The 23263-nt window shown below is 27.2% G+C and overlaps 2 protein-coding genes across 5 annotated transcripts; both read left to right on the plus strand.

Annotated features, from left to right (window-relative positions):
• Nucleotides 1–1704: 1704 nt before the first annotated feature.
• Nucleotides 1705–6940, plus strand: LOC100166239 (RAB18B, member RAS oncogene family-like). 4 transcript variants are annotated; one of them, XM_029491032.1, is made up of 7 exons: nucleotides 1705–1991; nucleotides 2056–2143; nucleotides 2556–2654; nucleotides 5323–5440; nucleotides 5512–5703; nucleotides 6014–6136; nucleotides 6439–6940. In XM_029491032.1, the coding sequence occupies exons 3-7, from the start codon at nucleotides 2587–2589 to the stop codon at nucleotides 6538–6540; spliced, it is 603 nt and encodes a 200-aa protein (XP_029346892.1). In that variant the 5' UTR covers nucleotides 1705–1991; nucleotides 2056–2143; nucleotides 2556–2586; the 3' UTR covers nucleotides 6541–6940.
• Nucleotides 6941–12288: 5348 nt separating this feature from the next.
• On the plus strand, nucleotides 12289–22076 carry LOC100168287 (ATP-binding cassette sub-family F member 2). Its single transcript, XM_001947455.5, has 13 exons — nucleotides 12289–12454; nucleotides 12811–12950; nucleotides 13811–14017; nucleotides 14086–14274; nucleotides 14342–14482; nucleotides 14605–14731; nucleotides 17489–17591; nucleotides 17663–17758; nucleotides 17890–18069; nucleotides 18276–18416; nucleotides 18479–18670; nucleotides 18729–18932; nucleotides 21469–22076. Exons 2-13 carry the CDS (start codon nucleotides 12812–12814, stop codon nucleotides 21598–21600), a joined length of 1851 nt encoding a protein of 616 aa, XP_001947490.1. The 5' UTR covers nucleotides 12289–12454; nucleotide 12811; the 3' UTR covers nucleotides 21601–22076.
• The last annotated feature ends 1187 nt before the right edge of the window (nucleotides 22077–23263 follow it).

Genomic DNA, 23263 nt, shown 5'->3' on the forward strand with positions numbered 1-23263 from the left:
CAGTTTCGAATTATTAAGTACCTACCTATCTATGCGAGTGAAAAAAAATATATGTATAATGCGGGTATATTATGTTTACCAATCTAATCAATATCTACTTATATTTAATTTTAACTCGTCACAATTCAGTTTTCAATGGTTTTGATATTTGAAATGTCTAATTGCTCCGTAAATCACGAGAACAGTTAATTAAATTTATTATTCCTTTAAATAGATTTCCTATGAATATAAGCTGTGTGGAAGACTACATTTTATATGATCCTATTAACTATACAGGTTTTATAAAGAATTTGCTTGTTCAATTTGCCTGCAGAAGATTATTGCTAAGAAATTTAAAAAAAAAAATTATTTTTGTAACGAGAAAGTAATGAATTGTATTTCTATTTGAAAAGTAAAGTAATTTCATTACAATTTTATTTGAGTAACGAGTAAAGTAACTTAATTACATTTATCTCTTAATAACGAGTAAAGTAGTAAATAAGGTAAATAGGTAGTACTAATAATATTTTCGTATTGTTAAATTATAAAGTATAATAGCTATTAGTTGTTAACCAAAAGCTTATTGACATATTGAATAATATTATATATTTTGTTATTGACTTTATAATATTAATATATTTATAATATTTTATACTTTTTAATATTCTGGTACCGACGTACCGTAGTCGTCGACGACTGAAGAAAAAAAACATTTAATTAAGCTATTAATTGACGTAAACCGATATCGAATTGTCCATAAATGATAAATATTATGTAATATAATATCACAGATATATAAAAATACTATATTTATATATCTGTGTACAATATTGTTATTAATACGTTGAAGGATAATCAGGACGGAACGGTTTTTTTTATTTAACAAGGATTATAATTTATAAATAGAAACAAATTAAGAATTAAAAGAATAAAAAAAAGTATTCAATAGTAAAATAAAGTATTTAAAATACCATTCAAATACTTCAAAATAAAAAGTATTTAAAAAAACCAAGTGCGAGTCGGACTCGCGCACGACGGGTACCATCATGTCGGCAACACTGCTTATATTATATATTCTAGGATTTTTAGTATTTGTTGTTATAGCGGCAACAGAAATACATAATCTGTGAAAATTTAAAATTTCTAACTTTCATGGTTCATAATAATATACAGCCTGGTGACAGACGGACGGACGGACGGACAGCGGAGCCTTATAGTAATAGGGTCCCGTTTTACCGTACGGAACCCTAAAAAGTACCTACTTATTCAATACGGAAATAAGTATTTGAATACTGCTACTCAAATACTTTACAACACTGTATAATATATTAATATTATATTATTATACTATAGTAAAAGTCTCTGACTCTGAGAAACAGATATAGATAATAATAATTTTATTATGGTATATATTATAATATATTATATTGCTTCATGCTTGACTCTACGTATTTATGTAATATATAAAATAATTTTTAAAATATATAATTAATAGTTCATTATCTATGTCTGTGGGTGCTAGTTAATGCACAGAATAGATGCAATTTCATCTATTCTGTGGTTTTGTGTATCGACATTCGACATGGTGTATCGTGGGGTGCCCGGTGCACCATGTACTATAAATGTTAGGCGCCTGGAATATATTAAAATGCAGCAAACGGGCACACAAGGATTCTTATCACTAGAGATATATTCTTATCTTCTAGTCGTACGAATTGCGATTTACGAAAAACAGTCATTAGTCATAGCTTTACACTTTACAGTTTACTGCTTTATTCGTCAACTTCACAGTAGTTTTTAGATCACTCGTCTAACACTAATATCAAATTAATTTATTCTGTGATCTACCTTCTAGGTATAATATAACCATATAGTTTCAAGTGTTTCTACTTCTTGTGTTAATCGTAATTCGTAAATCTATCATTAATTATTAAATTATCACCTAATATATTATATACCTACATTTTTAGCTATAAACAGAAAATTCTGTGTTACCTATTACTTATAAGTAGGTATATTATTTCCGCATTACGCAATATCATTATAGTATTATTTTGTATTAACATTCAACTACAGTTGTAGTTCTGTTCACAGTTATTAGAAATATATCTCAAGTTTGGGGAGTAGGTACCAAAAAAAATTGATTGTTTTAGAAGTCATCAAGGTAATTATTTTGCTTAATTATTAATTATTTTAGTATACTAGCTATTAAACATTTGGATGTGATTAGATGCAATTTTTTAATTATATTATTAACCAACACTACCTAGTATGAAGTTTAATTTTATTATTTTTATATACTTCATACTGATAATAGAATTTGTTATTTAAAAATCATAATTTTCTGTTGATAAATAAAATTCCAGTGCTATATTTTCCAAGTATAACTTGGACGCTTCTGCGATATATCCCACGAGTACAATATTAATAGCTGTTTAATATTATGTTAGTTAATTTAAAGATTCTTTATTAAATATTAATTTTATTATATGAAATATTATAAATTATAACCCATTACAGAAGATTTGAATTAATATAATTATTATAAAAAACTTAAATGATTTTATTAATTACAGGGTATACGTACAATCAGATAGAACAATTTTAATGGATCCATCAGTTTTAACAACATTAAAAATTTTATTAATTGGTCAAAGTGGAGTTGGAAAATCATGGTAAGCTATTATTAATTTGAATTGAGGAAACAAAATCTCCAGTTTAAAAATCAATTTTCATACTTTGAAATTAAAACACATTTTTTATGTAATTTAATAATTTTAATAGTATAATAAAATATTTAGAATAAATATATAAATTTAATGATACTATTCTCTATTACTATATATGAGAATTATAAGTGTTTTCCTTTGTAGGTCCTAGGTAGACATACAATTTGAGATAGTAAACTTGTTTCGATTTTTTCGCGATCATAATTTATTGTAATAAATGTGTCATAGCGATATATTTCTAATTTTTAAATGAAAATATAGCTTTTTATCAAATTTTCATTAGTTTATGTGGATATTTTTTTTTTTTTTTTATTACAATAAGACATTCCTAGCCTATAAGGCTTACATTTATGGATAAATAACATTAATTTTTGACTGATTTTAACATGATAATATAAGTAATTATAGCAATTATAACAATAGTGACAATTGATTATTTAATAATCCTTATTGAATAAGATCATGCGGACGACTGCATTTTAGACGTCTTTGAGGTGGTGGACGTATGTGTAAGTTGAAGTATAGTGAGCCAGTAGATTTGTGGAGTGAACTATGGAAGTTTTCGGCAAGAGCTCTTATATGATCTTGAATTTTAATGATTTGGAGGTCTTTATGTAGATTTTCGTTGCGTAGAACCTTGGAGTGTTTTTTATTATTCTTAGTATTTTGTTTTGGAAAATTTCTATTTTTCTTAAGTGTGTCGTTGAGCAGTTACCCTAGATAGGACAGGTGTAGGTAATTAGTGAGTGTAGTAATTGCTTGTAAATTAATATTGAGCATTTTTTTTGTAAAACTGATTTTTTGTTTAGGATAGGGAATAGCATAGAGAGGCGCTGGTAAGCTTATTGTAGTTTAGAAGCTATGTGGATATTAGATTGCATATTATGATTTATACACGTCAAATTATATATTTATATATATACTCCGTTCAAAAAGAGAATACACCAGGTGGCGATAGGTTTCTGTCCAGTGGCATAATGGCATAGGTAATTTCCGATGAAAGGGGAGAAAAGTGTGCGGAGTTAAAAATTAAAATTAATTATTCATAATATTTAAATTTTAAAACAAAATTATAATTGATATAAAAATTAGAAAATTCAAAATTTCTGATTTCAAGTTAAAGTTTTTTTAAAGTTAAAGATTAAAAAGTAAAAATAAGTGAAATTTTTTTTGGTTTTTAGGATATTTTGTTATCGTTTTTCAGTTCTTTTTTTTTTTCATTTTCGTTTTTTGTTTTTTTCCGTTAAAATCTAAATATAATTGTAGAGTGGCAAAACACGGTAGAGCGCATACTACAGTCGCAATGTTACCGGTAGAGCGCATATGACAAGATAGCCATTATATTATATTATATTATTATATAATATTAATGTTTTTCAATTAAAAAAGTATTATATTTACTAAAATAAGAAAAACAAAATACACATACAAAAAAAGTTTGTTTTTACTTGTACATCTAATGTAGCCACAGTAGCATAATTTGGTTCTAGGTCACTTTGTAAGGCCAGGCATTAAAAGTGCGAAACGCAGTCACTTAGTACGGTCTGTTAAAAAGGTACATTGCAGAACACTGACACTTTGTACGGTCTGGCAAAAAGGTACTTTGCAGAACACGGACACTTTGTACTATTATATACATAAAGTATATATTATAAATATAAGTTTTATACCTAAGTAGTAACTAGTAATTATGTATAGTGTTAATTAATTAAAATAGAAAAAATAAAAATAATATTGTTACACAGTAAAATTCCTATTGGAATTTGTTGAAGTAAATAATTGTGCAAGTACTGTCCAACAATCACACTAAATAAATTATCTATCTCATATAAAAACCATTTTAAGGGCCGTTCTTACAATATCATTGTATCTTATCTGATCATTGTCATCTTACATTGTAAGAACGGCCCTAAGGATATTATGTAATAATTTTTTTTACCATCAGAATGCTACACTATCCCAAAGATCTATAGGCTATATTTTATCTCAATAAGTCACCCCTAGTTTTTTTATTGCAAACTTAAGAATTTTTTATAAAATACAGACAAATAATATATTTTTGTTTATTACAGGCCTAACTTAACTCGGGTTTCTAATGGTTACAAAAAATAAAATAATTTGTTTTTTTGTATTTATATGCAAATGTCTACATTTATTTTATGCTTGACACGTTAACCGCCATATGCCCGACGGCAGTCACGCGATTATGCATTATCTGTACGCCAAGTATATAACATTTCAGTGTCATTCCAAATTTGTATATTATACTATTTATTTGAAAAAAGTTTAAAAATATAAAAAAAAAAATTTTTAAATATATTTTTTAAATCGAAAAATTTGTAATAATTCGCGCTACGCCACAGCGCTTTTTTGGTGCATTATTATAGCGCCATGGAAAAGTTAATAATATAAAACCATATTAATTTACGGCTGCCGGCGGTCATGTGGCGTGGTAGTAATGATCAACTATGGGCGCCGGCGGGCATAAAAGAATAGAATTTGAACATTTCTGTACGGCCGCCGGCAGGCATATGGCGGTTAACGTGTTAATTCTTACAGTATAATATTTAAGTTAAACAAAATGTCATTGAAATATAAGTATATTTGTTTTTAGTTTGTTATGCAGATTTACAGATGATACATTTAATGTGGACAATGCAGTCACTATTGGTGTAGATTTTAAAATGAGAAAAATAACTGTTGATAATAATAATATTAAGCTAGCTTTATGGGTAAGTAATTAAATATTTATTAAATATTTAAATATATGAGCCAATAGATTAATTTAGAATGATGTTTTTAGGACACAGCTGGACAAGAAAGGTTTCGTACACTCACTCCAAATTATTACCGCGACGGTCAAGGTGCTGTACTTGTTTATGATGTTTCAAACCGAGATTCATTTACATGTTTAGAAACGTGGATTAATGAACTTAATAGATACTCTACCAAAACTAATATTATTAAAATGGTTGTTGGTAACAAAATTGATATGGTAAGTATTTATAATATATATATAATACAATAGTAATATATATATTTATTAAATCGTAACAGAATATTTATTTATTAAGTTTAAGAAAAATTTAAGCAATTTGTTCATAACTATAATACTCTTTGTAAAATATACTATAGTATGAGTAGTGTGTACCATGTATTTAACTAATGAGTTGTACCATCAAAGTTTTTATGAAACGGATTCCTCAGCGATATATTTAAGATATATTAAATTACTATGTTATATATTATATGAATATATGTATTATAACCATGTTCATTATACTAATACTTATTTTTAATCATAGGAAAGACAAGTTACTCGAGAAGAAGGTATTGCTTTTGCTCGTCGCCATCAAACATTATTTATTGAAACTAGTGCTAAAACCAAAGAAGGCGTTTATATGGCTTTTGAAGAATTAGTTAGAAAAGTAAGCTAATTATTTATAAAGTACTTGGGTTTATTGGTCTCCATACACAGCGATATCTTATTAACATGAATAAATTAAAAACAAAATATTAATGATTCATAATTTATTTATATGGCAAAAAGTCTAAAATATGTTGTTGTTGTTGTTGTTTTTTTTTGTAAAATTATTAATTAATATTTTATCTTTAAAATCACTTTCTATTGAATAATTGGTCTGCTTTTTAGATATCAAGTAAAAATTATATATATTGCTTGACTAAATATATATTTATGTAATATATAATACAATCATTTTGAAAATAGATAATAAATACACCAAGCTTATGGGAAAAGCTTGAAGATGCCAATGTGGTTCGGTGTAATGATGATCATTCAGCATCGGAGCAAAATTATTGTTATTGTTGACTATTTAATTGTTAAAATATTTATGTAAGGTTATATTGTGTTATTGTACAACTAGTCTAATACTTTGTTGGTATATGGTATATTATTTGTAGCATAGAATGAATATGCTACAGATGTGTCAGTATACATATAAAAGTAATTAGAACATATTTAATTTTGTTTTGTATTATTGCACTTAAAAATAATTTTAAGGTTACATTTTTGGTTGTAAAAAATTATCATATTAAATGCTATGGATTACTAATGAAACATACATATATTATTGTAATTGGTTACTTATACCTCGGAATAATAGTTATTCTGTGCTTATACTATTGATTATAGATAGTACTATCTATAATCCATTAATAAATATCATGTATACTATATTATGTAATAATAAATAATAATTTACTAAATATGCATCATTTTATAATAATTTATTCCATTGGCATTTATTTTACAGTGATTATTCTGGTTTTCCGTGAATTTATATTAATTAGGTTCACAAATAGTTCTTTGTTTCCTATTATAATATTATAATAATGTAGCAAATAAAGTTAGTTTGACAAATTAATAGATAATAAACGGCATGAACAACATTATGAATAATGAATACATGATGAGGAAATCCCATTTGCTTTTAGGAAGGTGATGGTTGAGAAAAGAAACATTGCTAATAAGTAGATTAGAATATGTAGAACGAAATTTTGGTGATAATGTTTATAAATTATTTGGGCTAGTTACAATTTCAATAGTTATTTTACCTTTAAATCTGTAAGACAAGATACTTACTAACTAGGTAACATAGTAACAGGCTTTATATGTCTATGATTTTTTGAGATATTAGTGATATTATTTATATTTTGTGATTATAATAATATGTATTATTATACATATCTAATATCAATGTTAATAGATTATGAGGAATCATGAATTAAAAACTCAAATCATGGATTTAAATCAAAACAACTCTATGAATTTCTTACTGAATATAATTCGCACATTTTCGTGAATTTAACGTATTTTGTGAATATTTGAACTTAAATTGCTTATAAAAAAAAAAAAATGTGATTTAAAAGAATAAAAAGATTTTTAATATTTTTCAATTCCCATTGGCCATTGTATCAATATATTAAAAGCCTTCTATTAATTTTCAACCTTTTTTTACCCAACAAGTAAAATTGTATTGATATTTATGGACTAAAAAACTAAAAAAATTGGAAACTGAAAATGTCCCTAATGCTCAAAATAAGACAAAATATTTTGAAAGTGTCATGGTGTATAAAAAATGCTAATATAAACATTCAGTCGATATTACATGTATCTACGAGCATTTGTTTTAGAGTTACACCAAAAACCAAAATCAATTTTGCGTGAAAATTCTCGTTTTTCCTTAATTTTTCTTTTGTTTTTCATGGCACTTTTGAAAACTACTAGAAAATGTCTACCCCACAAAGTAGTAAGTACCGATTAGATTCACTTTCCTTATCAGAAAAGATTCTGTTGAAGAAAATCTAAGCACTTTTACTGTCCTAAAAGGTGATGACAGACACAAAAAAAAATTTTAAAAAAACACATTGTAAAATCAAATTGCTCCATACTCAGAATTTTAAATTATGGAAAAACGAAAATTTTTAAGCAAAATGGTTTTTGACAAAATTGATTTTGGTTCTTGGTGTGAACAAACGACCATAGATACATGACATTTACTTTACACTGAATGTTTATATTAATATATTAGCAAAAATATTTTGACTTATTTTGAGCTGTTTACGACAAGCCCGGATTAAGACATTTTATTTGCTCCAATTATTTTAATTAAATTTAAAAAGTAGAAAAAAGTTGGCAAAAATTAGCTTTTTTTAAAGGAAATCGTGTATTATTCCAAATAATATTACTTAGTATGGGTTTTTTTGTATTATTCTACTGAATTATACCTAGAATACCTTAAAAGTTTGGTTTTCATAATATATTCCTGTTAATCGTCACAATCTTAGTTTTCTAGGATTGAATCGGTTATTAATTGGTCGCCAATCGTTTGATTTTATACTATTCGGTAAATTTTAGTTGTCATAATACAAAAAAAAACAAAAACTCATAGTTAATAATAAATTATTTGGAATAATGCACAATTTCCTTTTAAAAATACTTTTTTTCTCTTTTTTTAATTGTACCTAATTTATAGTGGTGCATTTAGATATTAGGCGCCCTGGGGCAGCATTTTACTAACACCCCAATTTTACTACACCGAAAAAAAAATTGCCTGTAAACAGCTCAAAACAAGTCAAAATATTTGGAATTTATAAAATAAACATATGATAATAAATCGCAAATGTCTACGGTTATTCGTTTAGGACAAATAAATAGCTTTAAAATAAAAATAAAAATACGTCAAAATGTTGAAAAGTTTTAAAGATCATAGTTATTTGATCATAGACGTATAATATTATACGTCTATGGTTTTGATAAAAAAAAAGTTAGTTGCCCAAAACTAAAAAAATATAAAAAAGTTAGATTCAATCTCTAAAGGTTATTTCTTCATAATTTTTGGTATACTTTCATATTACGTTGGCCGGTCACTTCACAATGGAACACATAGCATATTATTCAATATTAGGTACCTGTTATAATATATATAATATATAGATATTAGGTATATAGCAAAAAATAATGAATAATTTATCACTTTATTTATAAATTATAATATACAAGCTTTTTTCCTAGCTAAATAATAATTGATTTTTTTAGGTGATTTGTGCAGTGTTATATAGCCTATAACGAAAAAAGTAATGGACAAATCGCAGAGGCCCCTAAATAAAATCGAGGCACGGGGGTTCTGATGGTGATTTGGTACATTCTGAAGTGTAATGGTTTTCTCATATTTGACGCAACGTGGGGATTGATGGCAAAAGTTGCTAGTGTGATAATAAGCTTGACAATCGTGGTATTGTGGAGGCGAGTTTTTTCTTGGGCAGCTCAATTTTGATTCCGGTGTGAAGAAGCAAATCTAATTTGAGAATATCACTGATATTATCAGCAACTTTTAGATCAACTCGAAAGAGAGGTAAAGGTTTTTTAGTGGTACACGATGTAGAATATTAGAGACCCGAATAACTTCGTGACCCATATCAAATAAGCTGGCTTGTATGTCTTCCACAGCACTGGACGGGTGGAGGTGTCTGATAAATACGGTATATGGTTTTGAGCTATTAGGCAGGTATGTGTGGAACTTTATCTGTTCATTATCGATGAGATATTTATAAACTAAATAATTATAATTGATGACGCCGTCGGTGTGCATGGATAATCAGATGCTTTGGGGTATTTATACAATTAATACCCGAAGGAATGACAAGGTCGAGTAGGGATTTCTTAAGTGTGTTGAATTCGTAGCCACTATGCTTAAATAGAAGGGAGGTGCAAAAAAAAATTGAATTACTTGGAGTGATTTCCACGTGACCGGGCAAAGGGCACTGGACTTTGGAAGGTGTTTCGATAGAGGGAGTGCTAAATACCTCCTGATCGAAAGTATTATCCTCGGAGAGTGAAGCATAGCGATTTGGTGTGATGACTGATGAATATTGAATAATACTTTATTTGCAGCTAGATTTTGTGGGTGAAAATGATGACGAAGAAGATAAATTGCGTTTTGAGGTATTCCGAGACATGTTTTGATTAATAATATTAGATTAGACTCATTAGTGTAGTGTGCAAAAGATAACGGACAAACGAAACGACGTCTGTTCATGTTGGACGATGAACGTAAACTGACTTCAGTATCTTGTTCGATGGGAAAGTGAATCTAGTTGGTACTTTTGGGAGGTCAAAATTTAAAATTCCCAATAGTTTTCAAAAGCGCCCGGAAAAACAAAATTAAAATTAAGGAAGAACGGGAATTTTTACGCAAAATCGGTTTTTGACAAAGTCAATTTAGGCTTTTGGTGTAACTCTAAAACAAATTATCGTAAATACATGAAATTTTCACTGAATGCTTATATTAGCCTTTTCTATACATGAAAAAATGTTCAAAATATTTTGACTTGTTTTGACCTGTTTACCGATATACTCAATTTCCAACTTGTTTAAGTTTTTTTTCTATAAATGTCAATAAAACTTTATTTGTTAATAAAAAGCTTGAAAATTTAATACAAAGCTCCTGTTATGTTGTTACAAGTACGTTTGAAAAAGATTAAAAATCCTTAGTCACAGTTTTTTTTTATAAGCCTTTAAAGTTCAAATATTAACAAAATTTATTAAATTTAAAATTGAATAGGTAATTATTTTGTAGTTAAAATTTAAAAATGTATAAAATGTTCAACTTTTATACCTATAAGGATTGAAAAGTTAAAACAAGATTCCACGTAAGTAGTTAATTCTGTATAAAGTTTAGTTAATACTTAATAGTTAATAGGTAGTAACATTTTTACATAAATCAACCTACTGTATTACTAATGCTTAAGCATTAATACCTAGTAATATATAAATTACTTTAATCACAATAATATCCTAAAATATACTAATTAAAATTATGGGTTGATAGACAATCATCTCTCAGAATTTTTTTTCATATGCCTTGTATAATGTATATCCTTAAATTCAAATTTAATACACCGATTATTTTTTATTTAACTTGATTGAAGAATAAATAAATGTCATTATAATTTTGTTTGAGTGACGAGTAAAGTAGGTAACTTAATTATTTTATTAATTTAATTTAATTTTAAAATATTGAAAATCCATATGGGCAAGATTATTTTCATAAGCATTTACAGTTCGAATTTTGATAAAACCTGACATTCTATAAATATCATAGTGTTTACATCAGGTGAAAAATGGCAAAAAAATTACAGTTTAAAATTTTATTTTACCATTAAATACTATAACCTACAGGCTACAATATAATTAAACCTTAAAATTGTATAGCGCTTAAATACGTACCGGAAAGCGTATAAACGATATGGGTACCTATCATTATATGATACGGAGCAAAAAATTTAAAAAAAAAAAAATCCTAATGAAAATTACATTTTTACAAAACATACCTTATTATTATGTCTAACGAAAAAAACGGATTAAAATGTCACCTAAAGTGGACGTCACACCCACATGTGTGGTTTCCGTCTTACACACGTAAAACAATACCTAATTGTTTAATTATTTTTCGTTTGATATAGCTTTAACAGGATACTGTCAGTTTTGATATTAGTGGTTTTACCTATCATAAAACTTAAATAAAAATATTATATGTGTTCTCTAGTTGGTTTTTTACGATATTTTAATTTTTCTATGAATTATGATTGTTAAACCTACAACTTTACATATAGATCACGAAAATGTTGGTAGGTTTGCTTGGCTGTTCACTTATGACTCCATTAGTCATTAGTGCCAAATTACAATGCTTACCACTCGGCAGCCAACTTACACTCGACATGATATATTCCCGGTTTTTTATTTTGATTTCATAATGATTGACATTTTGACAGTAAAAATATTTTATTATAAACTCTTGGAGGAAAAAATATAATTTTTACATTGAATATTATTTCTATAATAAATATTTAAATTACCTACAAATTAAATTTAAAATTATTAAGACTAAATTAAAACCAAATAGTCAATACATTTATATAATTATGGCTACATAACATTTAATCATAGAATTTTTCTTTGTATAAATTATTATTGAAATTATAGTTTTTGTTTTCTTAACATTTTCTTTTTAAGCTTATTAATTTTAAGGTTAGTTTCTTATCGTTTACTAAATATTGTACGCAACTTCATGTCTTAGTTTTAAAAATTGGAAAAGCTCGTGTCTTACTTTATAAAGTTTGATACGTCTGCTGCTCTCCGCTACCTACTTAATAATTATTGTTTCTATTTTTATGAAAATAAATTTTTGAATATATTTTTGTGTTGTGTCAACTGTATTCAGGTATGAGTATGTCGTTAACATGTATCGATTATATTTTATGTCATTGCTCTACTTTATACTCACTATTGGTAATGCAGCATTAAATATGTTTGATAATTTAATACATTTGAATTGCAACTGTGGTTGATACTTGGTTATGGCTTTCATTTCTAGTAATAACTTATTGTACCTTAGAATATGCAGTATTTATTTTAGCTAATCATTTCTGATTATTTTCATATACGCCATATAAACTTGTAAATTTTTAAAATTTTTTTAGTGAACATGTCTGTTTTATCTAATTGTAAATTAATTAAAAAGACCATAAAATATATAGATATGAACAATTCAATTTACATTTTAACTTTTATGCTTAGAATGCCATCTGACTCGAAAAAGAGACAACTACAGAAAAAGAAAGATGCAGCTAAAGCACGTCAAAATATTAAACCAGCCGCTTCTAAAGACAGTAATGGAGTATCAAATGGTGATGAAGTTGTTCCTATTAGTGAAGAAGGTAACATATGATATATTATATTTCATGAATTTAATTATTTTGTGTTGTGGTCCAGTTAATATTGAAATTTGAAATATTGCTGGGTTGTCCTACATCAATATTGCTTGTAAATAAAGTAAAACCACTGATAACAATTACCTAATATTACAATCATAATTTTAGAAATTACTATTGTTCAATAAGACTATTTAAATTGTAGTCCAATAGGTCAGTCGCGTCATATCAGTTTTTATTAGACTAGGGTAACTTTTCTCTGCTTTTCCGATTCAACATTTTTTTCACTCATATACCTCTAGCATAGAGCCAGAGTGGTAATGGTGGGAGGGAGGGAGGATGGTAAATGTGTCGACTTAAGGTTAATGTAAATACTAGATTGGGGCACATGCCCCGGTCCCCCCCTCTCCTAATGATGCCATTGCCTATATACGGCTAAACCTACTTATATTGAGTACCTATGATATATCTGTCCGCTATATACATTTGAAGTCCGAAACTATGATTTCTAAGAATAAGCTTTCTAAAATTGTATACATTTTAAAATATTTCACTAAATAGACCTAGTTTTCTTTTAGTATTTTTAGACTTATAGTTAATTATATCACATATCAGAATGTAGATATATGTATTCTGTACCTATCTGTATTATATTCTTTACTATTAAAATTGCGGCATTTGACTTGTGTCTTTAGACTTTTAGGTGGTAACAATACGATTATTGATTTAACTTTTAAAACTTGTCTGTATTATTATAATTAATAATATAAAATATTAATAATAGTTAACTATCACAATAAGAGAAACATGTAATACCTTAACTTAAATTAACTAATTATTAATTAAGTTAAATTTTTTACTTTTAGAATTGCTCTGTAAAAAGTTAGAAGCTGATGCAAAATTAAACGCTGAAGCTCGTGCTTGTACTGGCAGTTTAGCATCTCACCCAAGGTCTAGGGATATTAAGATTGATAATCTGTCAATAAGTTTCCATGGTTGTGAACTATTACAAGACACTATGTTGGAATTGAATTGTGGTCGCCGTTATGGCTTAATAGGTTTAAATGGAAGTGGTGAGTGAGATTTTATTGTTATATATATGAATTAATTTACTGTAGTACTAATGTTCTTATTGTCTTAGGAAAGTCAACACTATTATCAGTATTAGGAAATCGAGAAGTACCAATTCCTGAACAAATTGATATTTTTCATTTGACTAGAGAAATGCCAGCATCTGAAAAATCTGCACTCAAATGTGTTATGGAAGTGGATCAAGAAAGAATTAGACTTGAAAAACTTGTTGATGAATTAATAGCATGTCCTGATGATGGTTAATAATTACGATATTTTTTTATTAATAGAATGACATACTATATTTTTATACAATTTAATTGTAGAATCACAAGAACAATTAATGGATATTTATGAAAGATTGGATGACATTAGTGCTGATACAGCTGAAGCTCGAGCTGCCAATATTTTACACGGTCTTGGGTTTACCAAGGCAATGCAAAATCAAAAAACAAAAGATTTCTCTGGTAACAAAATTTTTTTTAAATTTATATAGTAGTAATAGTTTTTAGAACCTCTGTATATTTTTTAATTATTCAAGAACGATTAATTGTTATTATGAAATGATTATTTTTATGCATTATAATAGGTGGTTGGAGAATGAGAATTGCTTTAGCTCGAGCTTTGTATGTCACACCACATTTGCTGTTACTCGATGAACCAACCAACCATTTGGATTTAGATGCATGTGTCTGGCTTGAAGAAGAATTAAAATCGTAAGTTTAAATATTACAAATAAAGTATGTATCCCTTAATATTTTCATTTAACATTAGGATTATATAATTTAAAATAAATAAAGTAAACTATTATATAAACTGTAGGGTGGTCTTCATTTTTCATTTATGATTTTTTTCAGATTTCCCCCTCTCCCTTAAAAAGGTTTAACTACAAAAATAGTTTCATGCAAATTCTTTATTTTTAACTTGTGCCGCAAAAGCTCTAAGTTACAAAAATAGAGAATTTTTAATACATAAAATTTTTTTATATATTTAAATAGTTCTATAAAAAAAATTTTACAAACAATTAGTCGAGACGCAAATGATAGAAAACTAAATTTACTACAATTTGTTTCATATATAATAGTTTGCAAATATTTTACTTTTTCAAATATTTTAATTGAAAGATTATAAAAAAAATTATCCTAAAAATTTAAATATTTCTGGCAACTTAATACTTATACAAATAATTAATTATAAAAACAATTTACAATAAATAATAACATAATTACTTAATATTTATTACTTATATCTATAACATATTTTAAATATAAATTTTTTTTTTTTATTAATATTATAAAGAAATATCTACAATCTACAATTTTTTATGTACATTAAGTAGATTTGATAATTGACAGTTAAAATAGGTTGACATGGATCTTAAGATTAGGAAGGATACCCAGTGGTAACACCCTATAAAATGACAATAATAATGAACATTTTTAAAATTTGAAAGGTGTTACCTGGTAGCAACATCTAGCACTTATTTTGCTCTGCTTGCCTACTAAAGAAGCAGATCTCTATACCACTGTCTATAAAGTCTGCAGCGTGGGTTATCAGGGAGTATATTCGTTGATAATTTAGAGATATTGGTGTGTTTTTGAAGTTTATTGAGAAATCTAGTATAATATAATTTGGAGATTTGGTTAAGAGGACGCTACACCCGTATGTGTTGTCTCCGTCGTACACAAGCATGACATACCAAATTGTTGTTCACTATTCTCAATAGTGTGCTGTGTTGGTTTTGATACTAGAGTTAACCTATTATCAAACTTATAGGTAAGAACATTATCTGGGTCTTAGCATGGGCAATTTTTTAATATTTTAATTTTTGATATTTCACATACCCTTATTTTTCTCAAAAATGAAAATATTGAAAAATCGCCCATGCTAAGACACAGATAATATTCTTACCTAAAAGTTTGATAATAGGTTGATTCACTCTAGTATCAAAACTAACAGCTCACAATTTGCTATGTCATGCGTGTGTAAGACAGAGACAACACACGCGGGTGTAGCGTCCTCTTAAGATTTTGGACTTTAAGATCTTTGTGGAGATTGTTATTGGTTAAGTACCAGGGTGCAAATGAAACTAGGCGAAGGCATATTGACTGAAAGTCTTGGATTGTACGGGTGTTAGAAGGTTTAGCGGCACCCCATTATTGAACGCTGTAGGTCCATGGTGGCCTGAGTAAGGACTAGTAAATTAGTAGTTTGGTATTTATGTTCATTTTAGATTTCAGTAGGGGTCTAAGGATGTGCAGATGTGTATTAAGGGCTTTTTGCTTGGCTTTTAGGTGAGGCTTCCAAATTGGTTTATTGTCAAGGATGAGACTAAGATATTTAACTTCTGAGTAGGAGAGGATTGGGATGTGATTCATTTGTGGCTAAAGGGTAAGATCCTTTTCTTAGGGTGAATGTAATGAAGGAGGACTTGGATTTGTTAATTTTAATATTCCATCTTTTTGTCCAGAGGTCAATTTTATTAAGGTGTCTTTGTAACATACTAGTAATAATGATTGGGTTTTCATTGGAAGCCACAATTGCCGAGTCATCCGCGTAGGAACTGAGTTCCGTATAGGAAGTTTTTTAGGAATGTCGTGCGTATTGAAATTGTAGAAAAAAGGAGCAATATCGCTGCCTTGAGGAACTCCAGCTAAGATGTTGAAGTAGTTTGAATTGATTGAGTTCTGGTGTACGATGAAAGTACAGTCTCTTATTTATGATTTTACCAATAGAAAGGCGCAGGCAAACATTTTAGTTTGTAAAGTAGGCCATCAAACCAGACACTATCGAATACTTGAGGAACGTCCAGATAGACTAGACGGCAGTGCAATAATGTTTTTTCTCTAGAGAAGCTGGAATAGTGTCAACTACTCTGTGGAGTTGGTGAATGGTGGAGTTATTGAGTCTGAATCCAAATTGAGTGTCAGGGATAATTTTTGCCATAATAGCCAGAGGGATGAGCCTCTTTAATATAATTTTTTGAATACTTTGGAATATAGATAATGTTAAGAGTAAACTTATAGGGCGATAAGAAGTTACTTTTTCAGGATGTTTGTTGGGTAAAAAATGATAAAACTAAATTTATAACTTAGTGTTTTTTGTGGTCCGGATATTTTTTACAATAATCACAATAACTTGACAAACAAAGTAGAACAACTTAGATATAGTATGATTTTCAATATATATTGACTATTCAATCTATTTATAGACATTTGACAATTTTATATTTATTTTCCTAAATATAGATTTAAAAAAAAATTTGCGAAAATTAAATACACGTTTTCTTTTAAGTTGTCATCATAGCAATCAAAGTTCAAATTTTATCGTAATATATGAACATTTTCAAATTATTTGTAGCTTAAGATTTATGAAATTTTAAATTTTTATAACTAACTCTTAAAAATGCAATATAAAGTTCCTAATGAATTGTTGCAGTTACAGTCTTGTTAATATCTGATGTGTAATTATAGGTACAAGAGGATTTTGGTAATAATATCACATTCTCAAGATTTTTTGAATGGTATATGTACTAATACTATTCACTTGGATAAAAAGAGGCTTAAATCATATGGAGTATGTATGAAATATTTGTAAAATGATAAATCTAGGACATAATATATAATTATTAATTTTAAAATGTTTAGGGTAATTATGATGCCTTTGTTCGTACTAGAGAAGAACAACTTGAAAATCAGATGAAACAATACAATTGGGAACAAGATCAGATTGCTCATATGAAGGTAAATTTTAACATTGAATATATTATTTTGGTAACTCACATTTATTGTATATTCAACAATAATAATTAACTTATTACTTAGTAGTTAACTCAACTTATCTAGTATAAATTATAAGATAATGTGTTTTTTAGAATTATATTGCACGTTTTGGTCACGGAAGTGCTAAACTCGCTAGACAAGCTCAGAGTAAAGAAAAAACATTAGCAAAGATGGTTGCACAAGGTTTAACTGATAAAGTAACCAGTGACAAACTAGTTACATTTCATTTTCCTTCATGTGGAACTATACCACCACCAGTTATTATGGTTCAGGTAAATAATAAATACATTTAACTTAATGAAACCTAATTAAAACTTAAAATATATAGGTTGTTGACTTTAAGTCTCTAAATATTCTGGGAGCATAATATTTTACTAGTTGTATTAGGTCTGTTTAAAATACATACATATTACTGTCAAAAGTTTAACAGTAATTATTATTATTTTTCTTAATTTAATAATTACAATTGTTTTATTAGAATGTGAGTTTCCGGTACAATGATAATTCACCTTATATTTATAAGAATTTGGAATTTGGTATTGACTTGGATACAAGGCTTGCATTGGTAGGTCCTAATGGAGCTGGTAAAAGTACTCTTCTGAAGTTACTTTACGGTGAAGTAAGTGTAATAATTTAGATACAATTATATTTTGTAATATTAAATAATTAAATGATTTTTAGCTTTTTCCTACTGAAGGAATGATTCGTAAAAATTCTCACTTAAGAATAGCTAGATATCATCAGCATCTTCATGAACTCCTTGATTTGGATTTATCTCCTCTAGAATACATGATGAACTCATTCCCAGAAGTAAAAGAGAGAGAAGAAATGCGTAAAATTATTGGACGTTATGGTTTAACTGGAAGACAACAAGTTAGTTATTACACTCAAGTAATTGAATAAGAAGTTATTAAAAATATATTTTTAAAAGGTATGTCCAATTCGTCAACTAAGTGATGGTCAACGATGCAGAGTTGTGTTTGCTTATTTAGCTTGGCAAACTCCTCATTTATTACTTCTGGACGAACCTACTAATCATTTAGACATGGAGACAATTGATTCTTTAGCTGACGCTATAAATCATTTTGATGGTGGAATGGTTTTAGTCAGCCACGACTTCAGACTCATATCTCAAGTATAGTTAAAAGTTTTTATTGATATTTATAGTTTTTGTTATATTTGACACATGTTCAGTGTTGGGTATAGTAATGTAAAAATAATAATGCGTTACTTTGCTTTGTTTTATTTAGTTAGTATTGTTTCCAACTAAAATCAAGGGCGTGATTGGGCTGGGTAGGGGACCAGGGATGCCCCCCTGAATTTTTAAAATAGGAACAAAAGTTTATAATTGAATGTTAAAAAAGATGTGAAAATTATAAAAAAAAAAATAGTTTTTAATTATGGCCATGACAAAAATCTAATGAAAATCACTTTTCATAAGTAATTCTCATAATATATCAAGTTAGTATATATACATCAGTGTATATGTGTGTTTTGAGTAAAATAAATGAAAAAAAGGTGGGTAAGTGGATTTTGCGCTGCTGTACAGTTGGATACAAATGGGTGACCATTACGGATGGTGTTAAATTTGAATTCAATGATAATATAATATCATTGTATAAGAAAAACGATTCTGAGCGAAAACGGTCAGTCAACCTATGATATTACTAAGTATATTTGATGATATTAAGGTTAATAAAGTAATTTATATAACCTATTTACGTGGAATCTTGTTTTAAATTTTCAATCCTTAGCTTTAACATTTTATAAATTTTTAATTACAAAATTATTATTATTTTTTTAAATTTGATAAATTTTGTCAAAGTTTGAACTTTAAATGCTTATAAAAAAAAATTGTGTCTATGTATTTTTAATATTTTTCAACTGCTATTGTAACAATATATCAGGAGCCTTGCATTAAATTTTCACGTTTTTTTACCCAACAAATAAAATTTTATTGATATTTATAGAAAAAAAAACTAAAAAAATTGAAAACTGCAATGTCTGTAAACAGCTCAAAAAAAGTCAAATTATTTTCATAATTGTATGGTGTATAGAAAATTCAGTGAAATTTTCAAGTATCTACAATCATTTGTTTTTTAATTACAATAGAATAAGAAAATCGTTACATGAGAAATCAAATAAATATCAAATGTTGTAATAATATGAATTTCAAACGCTCATAAAAATTTAATCTGATTTTCTTGTAAACATTTTTTTTTTCGATAAAGGTAGACAAACTTATGAGGAATCTTCTATTACATTTTCAAATCTTAGATTCAAAAAGAAACCTTTTTATGAATTTCTAACTCAAAAATATTTCCAAATTTTCGTCATTTTTACATATTTTGAACTTTAAATGCTTATAAAAAAAAATTGTGTCTGGATTTAAAATTTTTTTTATCTGCCTTTGAAACAATATACTAGGATCCTTCTATTAAATTTTCAATTTTTTTTAACCAACAAATTAAATTATATTGATATTTATACAAAAAAAAAAATGGAAACTGAAAATGTCCTTAAACAGCTCAAAATAAGTCAAAATATTTGGAAAATGTTATGGTGTATAGAAAATGTTAATATAAACATTTCCTCAAAATTTCTAGTACCTAAATGTTGAGTTGCACCAAAGACCAAAATTGATTTTTTTGATAACAGATTTTGTGTAAAAATTCCTGTTTTTCCTTAATTTTTCTTTCGTTTTTCATGTCGCTTTTGAAAACTACTGGAAAAATTTTACTTTTGACCCCCTAAAGTACCAACTAGATTCACTTTTCTTTCAGAAAAGATACTGTTGAAGATAATTTAAGCATTTTTACTGACCTAAAAGGTGATGACAATCACAAAAATAAAAAACACACATCAATGTAAAATTAAAACATTCATCCACTCAAAATCTAAAATTAAATTAAATTAATTGGGAGAAGAAAATACTTTAAAATATCTATAATTGTGGGTATTAGTTATAAAATATAAAATATATAATATAGTTAACTTAAACATGCCAATTTAGTTTTCAGTGATTTGTACTACATTTTCTATTTGGACCAAAAATTACAAAAAATGAATAAATTAACTTTTCTGGAAATACATGGAATGTTTCTTATGTATGTCACATCAATCAATTTTCTTAATTTTTTTTTCAAAATTATACCTACATAGTATAATGATTATTATAGTATATACTATTTCTACTTACTTATATTACTTGTCAAATTCAAATTATTTTTAAACATGGAAAAATACCCGTGAGCTGTTTATTTTTGTAAACTGAAATTATTGTTACTTTTGTAATTATAAATTTAAGTAATTTCATTAAATATTTAGCTACAAGTAAAATAACCTAATTATTTTTTTTTTAATAACTTATCCAACATTGTACAACTCACCAACACACATGAACTGTTATTATTTTACTTGAAACTATATTAATTATCTTAAACCGTTTCTACATGAGTTGTGTTAGGTTGCTTGAAAAATTTATTATTTTAATGGTTCAATAAAATGTATTAGACCAATCACGAGCCACTAAATCGTGTTTAAGGGACGCAATTGATTCATTAAATATTTAATAATTGGTTCATGTAACCCGGCACTAGACTTATTATATTAGCATTGTAAACATTTGATTTTTCAACTATCAATAATCAAGATTGAATTTTAATTAACAGGTGGCAGAGGAAATCTGGATTTGTGAAAATGGTAAAGCTACTAAATGGCAGTCAACTATTTTGGATTACAAAGAACATTTGAAAAAAAAGATTTTGAAAAATAACAATGACAGTGCTTCTAATAAACGTTAAAATAATCAAATACATTTTTATTTTTCTGCTTTCACATCATTGGAACATTATAAACAAAAACAATAAATACAATTAAATTTATATTCTGTATTGTTGTCTTTATTGAAATGTTAGCGAACAAACTAATTTTGTAATATTGACACATCCGACTTGTTGAATGGTCAAAGTTAAAAAGAGCAGTTATAAATTATTATTTTTATAATGATAGTAACTTGCTCTTTTATGGTGTTTTTTGATAAGATATAATTCTATAATTAATTATTTTGAATTTTTTATATAAACATTTTCATTTTAATTAATCTAAAATACAGTATAAATAATATTTGCAGGAACATTAGTTAAACCTTATAAATTGGTAAATAATTGTACTAAGATATTTTGAGGTATTTACTAATGTAAAATGTAACATTTGGATAATGTATGATTGTTTAAAATAACTCGAACCCAAAGTAAATTTTAATTATGAATATTGAAGTTGAAATGTATTTTGACGTCTTTTATTATCATTAAACTACTCATTTTTAAAAGCCCAAAATTCTTTATTGTACTTTCTTATAAGGTTGATTTGTATTCCTTATTAATTAAGAACTGGTGTCAAATATAATATGACAATAATATAATACACATTCAAATTAAAAATACCTTCGGTCTTGTTTTATATCATTTATTATTAGTTATTACTATTTATTTTATAGAACATGAATCTTAAGTTACATAGGAAGTACACAAGTGACAATTTACACAATAGTCAACCGCATTGAGTATTGACGAGAAACTGCAAAACTTTATATCCTACAATTAACTGTCAGTCGTCAGTTAAAATGTGAAATAATATTTTAATAATTTACCTCTTCACAAGACCCAGACCCCAGTGGCCGAGTCTTCGAAACCACGAATAATTATGAATCGCGTAAACAATGGAAGTGAGTACGGCCTGGCGATACTGTGCACAATGTCATCTCTTGAACGTTGCAATCGTTTCACTTTCACTACGACCTTAGATCATATTAAACAAATATACGTAAAAATAAAAATTATTTGATCTAAGGCCGTGGTCCGCAACAGTCTTGTAAATCTGAGCCGGTGCGTTTTTAGCACAAAAACATATCCTACAGGAAAAACTCTCACACCCTCTAGAATAGTCGGATTTCTTAAATTGTATTTTCATTTTAAAGAAGAGAACATTTTGCAGATCGGATCAAGCCTAATTTTTAAAATTATAATTATAATATAGAAGCTGAGATATGCATTTGAATAATGCACAATATTTGTTATACTTCTAACACTATTTATAGTAATATGTAAATTCGGTCTTTGATTTGACTTGACAAAAGTCCTTATCTCAAATAAAAAAAAATCATCTAAATTCGACATAATATCAATGAAGCGTGAGAGTTTTTTTCACTGAAGTCATTTTTGTTGATATATAATACACCATATAAACCCCCTCCCAACCACCCCTTAAATAGGTATTGGGCAGTAGATTAGTAGAAAAGTATTACTATTAAGGTAGAAACCTAAATATTAAATACCATTTGAACATTTTAAAGATTTGCGGACAGTTTGAAAACCTGTCACCACTTACAGACGCCCTAACTGTACAAACGGTACACGATCATTGGATCTGAGTCGGTTAGGTTACTAGTATAAAGTCGGGACAATT

This window comes from Acyrthosiphon pisum, chromosome A3 (genome assembly GCF_005508785.2).
Source record: "Acyrthosiphon pisum isolate AL4f chromosome A3, pea_aphid_22Mar2018_4r6ur, whole genome shotgun sequence".
Taxonomy (NCBI): domain Eukaryota; kingdom Metazoa; phylum Arthropoda; class Insecta; order Hemiptera; family Aphididae; genus Acyrthosiphon; species Acyrthosiphon pisum.